General features: G+C 34.5%; 1 protein-coding gene across 3 annotated transcripts; it reads left to right on the top strand.

The window, feature by feature from the left end:
• Positions 1–2,480: 2,480 nt before the first annotated feature.
• Positions 2,481–5,338, top strand: LOC112773192 (uncharacterized). Of its 3 annotated transcripts, none has more exons than XM_025818254.3 (3): positions 2,481–2,957; positions 3,587–3,831; positions 4,294–5,338. In XM_025818254.3, the coding sequence occupies exons 2-3, from the start codon at positions 3,824–3,826 to the stop codon at positions 4,799–4,801; spliced, it is 516 nt and encodes a 171-aa protein (XP_025674039.1). In that variant the 5' UTR covers positions 2,481–2,957; positions 3,587–3,823; the 3' UTR covers positions 4,802–5,338. The 3 variants fall into 3 exon arrangements, with proteins under 3 accessions (XP_025674039.1, XP_025674041.1, XP_025674040.1); XM_025818256.3 differs by having other exon boundaries at positions 3,587–4,738; positions 4,847–5,338; XM_025818255.3 differs by having other exon boundaries at positions 3,587–4,738; positions 4,828–5,338.
• The last annotated feature ends 613 nt before the right edge of the window (positions 5,339–5,951 follow it).

Below are 5,951 nucleotides of genomic sequence, written 5' to 3'. Positions count from 1 at the left end.
AAAATACATCATAAAATATGGGTTTATCAAATCTCTTTGATGATGTCGTCCTTTTTTGTATTAAACTGAGTATATGAATCATAACGAGGAGTTAGCTTAAAAGTCTTCTTGCTGTCTCGAGTTTTGACGTCGTCTTTGTTAAGGTGAGGTTTTTCTGATTTCCGAGCTTGGCGGAGCTTCTCAATCTCCATCTGGCCCTTGGCTTTCTCACGGAACTCAGCGAGTGTTTTCGACTTAGCAACCATGATTGCTTCTTGAAATTTTCCTGGTCGAAGTCTGCTCTTGATGGCATGTAAATGCACTTTGGAATGAAGATCTGGTATTGTGATGGCGACCTTTGTAAAACGGGAGATATAGTCCTTCAAGATTTCGTTCTGACCTTGTTTGATTGTATTCAGGTAGTTAGAATCATGTAGGTAGATTGAAGAAGCAGCAAAGTGATCTTTAAAAAGTTTTGCGAGTTCCTAAAAACGAGAAATAGAATCTACAGGCAAAGAACAAAACCAATCAAGTACAGGACCGTCTAAAAAGGTAGGAAAACAACGACATAAAATAGGGTCGGATGCACCATTTACTATCATTATAGATCGGAACTTCTTGACATGCTTCTTTAGGTTGCCTAACCCATCATAAGGGGTTAAGGTCGGCAACAGAGTGAACCTTTTAGGCATTTGAAAGTTCATGATATCAGCGGTGAATGGCCCAACAACATTGTCAGATTTGTTCTCTTCGTCAGTGTGCCGAGCTTCCTCGTGTTGCTGAGTTTCGAAAACATGCGTTGGATCAGAATCATGTTCCTCATCTTCAATGCGTTCGTTGCGATCATCATTATTTTCGATCCAAGCATTGGTCAACTCGGCTATTTTGTTTGCCATTCTTTGATTTTCCTCCGCCATACGCTAATTTGGTTGTTGCAGCTCGGTCACCATCCAAAGAAGTTTGGAGAGTGTTGGTGGAGGTTAATCAGCTATGAATGGATAAGGTAATTTTGAGGTCAAGAAAAGGGGTAGTAGAATTTTATTTCTCGGGCCCCACGAGGGACGCCAATTGTTCTTGCGTGGTTGGACTAGGTATGGCTCGTCTACTTTGATAGCCGACTCCGAGCTTTCTCTCTTGAGTTTGAGCTTGTTGTCTGAGTGTCTGAGCTTTTGGTCCAGAGATTGTGCCTTGATGTAGAAAGAACAAAGGGGAAGAGTACCTGCAATTCTGCAAAAGGTACTCCGATACTTAAGTCAGTTCAATGTATTCAGAAAATCATGTCTTGATAAGAACGTCTTACCTTCTTTATATGCGAGGCCAGTTTTGACAGTTGCATTTTCAGAATTTATTTTCATTGAAGAAGATTGGTATCATATCAGAACGTTAGGATATTTGTTTTATGTATGAAGCCGAATTATAATCGTTGGAGCTAATCATAATGCGCGAGGCGGAGTTATAACGCTCTGGGCGAGCTATAACGCCTGAGATCGAGTTATAACGTTTGAGTTTGTAACAGCCATATCAAAATATTTGTGGAGAATGCCAAGAGTTGCACATCCTTTTATAGCTGTTGGAAATTTGTCTTACTGTATCTTGTTTACACTATAAACATTATAATTTAACACGTATCTCGTTTATAGTATAAACGAGATAAGCTTGCACATATCTCGTTTACAGATACACTGTAAATGAGATATACATGTGTCACGCGTGCGTACTGTCTTATCTCGTTCTGTAAATGAGATACGTACAAACTTATCACATTTACATTGTAAATGAGATAAATAATCCTACATATTTTCATAATAATTTTTAAAATCATTTATTTTAGTAAATAAAATATTTATTTAATTTATTTAAATAAAAAATCCAGGAATTCCAAGAAACTAGACATTATGTCACCAATAATTTGCTACCTTGCTTAGTTGCAAGTTACAATGATCGTATCGTAGAAGATTTTGGTAGAGCCAAAAATGCAAATTTAGAAACATTGAAATAAATATCAAGTTTGCACGTTAAAAACATGATATATATATATATATATAGTTAAGAAATTTTTGTATCGAATGTTTTTATCTTTAAAAAAATTGTATTGTATTGAGGTCTTTTAATTTTAAAAAAATAACACATATAAATATTTTTATTATACTTTTAAAAATTTACTTGTTTAAATAAAAATAACAAATTACGTTTATAAAATTAAAGAATTTCTATATAATAATATTTTAAAATAAATACAGTTTTAATTTTTAAGATTTTTTTAATTAATATTTTTAAGACATATAAATACATACATAAATACTTAGAAAAACAAAAGAAAAAAAATACACAAATTATTTAAAAAAATTCTACAGTATAAATAGATGTAAATATCTATCTATAGGTTTGGATATTATGTAGCTGTAATATTTAATTATCATATGACCTAATTGGTTACTGTATTTTTAAAAAGGCAATGCTACGGTGATGAAAGGAATAATTTTCTTATTTGCTGAAGAAACATGGAGAAACAGCCTGATGAACACGTATTAAATGGTTCCGAAAAGAATGGCAATCCTGACTAGAAGCAGAAGTTGCAGAGTGTGACAGAGAAAAGAGAATTATAATATAAGTATTAGTTTGTTTTAATTATTATGATTAAATATTTCGGGTTTTCTATTTTGAGCCTAGTAATATTTTTTGCAGTTGGATTATTTTTGCAAAATAAATAGATTGGGTTAGTGTTGTAATTCTTCTCCCTCTCTGGGCTTAGTCCCCGTTTAATAATAATAATAATAATAATAATAATAATAATAATAATAATAATAATAATAATATGTGAAAAAAAGTGTTGAAAGAGTTAGGATAACCCAGACTCTCTGTCAGTGTTAGGAGGGCGAAGGCTGACGACAGGAGACACTAAAAGGCTTGAGAAATCGAAGGGTACGAAGAGGAAGCAACGGGAGCAGGGCTGATTAGTGTCAGTACCATTTCCCCAGGTAAGCTTTTCCAACAGATCACATGTATTTAGTACATTGAAGATTATGCTTGGTTGTATGTTTATGCAAATGTGTGTTTGAGTTGTGAGGTTGAAGAAAGGTTAAAATTAGAGTCGGAGGGTTTTTGTTTACAAAAGACGATGCGATGAAAAATAAGAAAATTAAATTAATGCCACATTTTCTTTATTTGTAAGTGTTATTAGGGATTTGTTGGTAATGCATATAGTTTTTCATGTGAGAAATTTTCTTGACTTAATGACGAGTGATATTAATTTTTTAGAAATAAAAACAGCTTTTTCTTGCTGCTGCATGTTTGATTGTAAAAATTTTTAGCCTAAGTTGATGAGGGGTACAAGTGTAGCGTGCTTTATGCATATGTTGAAATGAAGTGATATTTAGGGTAATTGCACTCAATTCGTAGAGATGCAAGTATATCATGTATTGGTTTTGGTAAGTATTGCAAAAGTGTGGATAAGTGAGTATAGTGTGATGTTTTTCATCAAATATTATGTTTTACGATTTAGGTATTGTATTCGGAATTAATCAATCACACTGGTTACGAGAATTTTTGTTGTTGTCTTTGTGATTAGTAAATTTTATTATTTATTTTGCTGCAATTGTCATTCCAGGGTACTCCTAGTCGAATTTATTGAATTCATAAATTGATTGAAAATTTGTATGGCTGAAACTGGAGATGAAATGTTGGATGAACAAGCCGGTGACTATGGAGATGTGTTGCAGTTGAGTAAGGAAGACATAATGAGTAAGGCATTCCAAAGCGATGAAGCAGCATATGAATTTTATCGGAGGTATTAACGCGTAGGTCTTCAAGACAAGTTCTGTGCCAGTTTTCAGACAACATCCCAATGCGAAGGTAATAACGCATACGTAAAGAATTTTCTTAAGTAAATGCACAATCTTCTTGATATAGTTCAAAATTTGGAGTTGGTCGTGCGAGATTACCAAAATAACGAATTACTTGCACAATTTAGATCACTTCATGGGTCTCCAGTTATGACAACTTGTTTGGATCCTCTTGAAAAGTATGCTGTAGATCTATATACACGGGAGACCTTTGTCGATACAAAGAAAGAAATAGTGGGTGTCGGTGCAGTTAATTTTTTAGCCAAGATTAGATGTTCAATAATAATGGTGTACACATTGGAGGAATACGACCAACTGGGTAGAGAGATTGTTGTGTTGTATAATAGAGTTTCGAGGAAATTAGAGTGTCGATGTCATTTTTGGAACCAAAAGGGAATTCCTGTCGTCACATATTTTTTGTCATGAAGCATGAGCATTAGATTGTGATTCCTGAGATGTTCATTTTGAAAAGGTGGCACAAGAATGCAAAGTCATTGGATAAATATGCCGACATAACAGAAGTTGGTAGTGAGAGGGATTTCTTGTTGCATCATGGAGAACTTCATGCAGCCGCACAGTGGATGCTATATGTGGGAGCTAGGAGCCCATCGTTGTTCTCACATGTGCTTAACGGAATCCATACACTCTTACCGGAACTCGATAGTGGCCATGAACATGTCCATCAGAAGAAAGAAAAAGATACGGTTGAGATATATGACCCTGATGTGGTGAAGACCAAGGGTGCCCCTCATGTTTTGAGGCAGGTCAGAAAGAAGAGGCGCTGCACCCATTGCAAGAAAACAAGGCACACAAAACGGCACTACAATGCGGATCGTGCTGTTATTTCAAAAGTTGAAGACAACAAAGCTTTTGAAGCAACAAATTTAGGGTCAGAGGGGTCATCGCCAACGAAAAAGGTGAAAACGCCGCTTCTCATTTCTTATTGTGGCAAATACATTCATGTGTTTCAAACATTGTGAGAAGTTATTCTTCATGATGATCGCAGCACCCTGATTACCGCGCAGGTCTAATTCGACAAGGGCAACATGGGTGAACCTAAAGCTAATAAATTGGCTATACAGGCAGAGTTAGAGGAATCGAGTTGCAAGATTAGAATAAAAGATAAAATAGATGCTACAACTGGTGTTGTGAGACTTTGGAATGCGAGAGGAACATAAGAAGTAACACGGATGAGTTACTATGGATTGTTAAGTTTGTCCTGGTAAAAAATATGAGTTTGGCACTCATGTTCTAGTGGCACCGAATAAGAAATTCTTAAACTAAATGTGGTGATACAATTTACTTTACTTTGTGCAGCTGATGAGTCTGATAATTGATATTAATGCACAAATAGGTTCGAGGCTCTCAGCATAACTAGTAGCTTGAGACGGATTTCAATAGAGAATTCAGTTTCAAATATTATAACTGTACTTTATACATTGCCTTATCTGAAGTTTAAGACTCTCCCTACTGAGTATGTGATTGGTTGGGTGGTTTACTACCTAATTTAGTGTCAATGAAACGTTATTTTCTCCAGAATCCGTGAAAAAAAAGAAAACAAATTAACTCATTTATATGAAAAATTATTGAGTCCGGGTATTTTCTATAGGAATACATATAATTGATGAAGAAGTATACCTATTAAACTTGATGTATTTTGTGTTTGATGAAACTATACTTATCATCTTTGGAGACATTGAACAATAATAATTGTAATGAAAACAACAACAACAACAACAACAACAACAACAACAACAATAATAATAATAGTGTTGGGCTAAGTAACCTCTGAACCACGTTCTGCATTATTTTTTTGTTTTCAAACGGCTGTAACATCTCTCGTGACAACCTCGATTTGGTTTGAGGTAGTAGAATCCAACTCATGTAACATAATTGGTGGTCCTTTGAATTTGGATTTGTAACCACGATCATCATTAACACTGTGATATTTTAACTGGCCTTGTTATCTTTGCCTTGTTATTTTTGCAGTCTTAAATTTAAGTGGTTTAATTTTCACAAAGCAAACATAGTGTTTAGGTTGTTAACAAAAATTGTGCAATAAATTTTATTAATGGTAAAAATGACTGGATCAAATAAAAAATCTGGAATATCATGGGTCATTTTTTCCTT

The sequence above is a fragment of the Arachis hypogaea genome, chromosome 18 (assembly GCF_003086295.3).
Source record: "Arachis hypogaea cultivar Tifrunner chromosome 18, arahy.Tifrunner.gnm2.J5K5, whole genome shotgun sequence".
Classification (NCBI taxonomy): Eukaryota; Viridiplantae; Streptophyta; class Magnoliopsida; order Fabales; family Fabaceae; genus Arachis; species Arachis hypogaea.
Note: the sequence above shows the minus strand (reverse complement) of the source record. Positions and strands in the feature narration are given on the sequence as shown.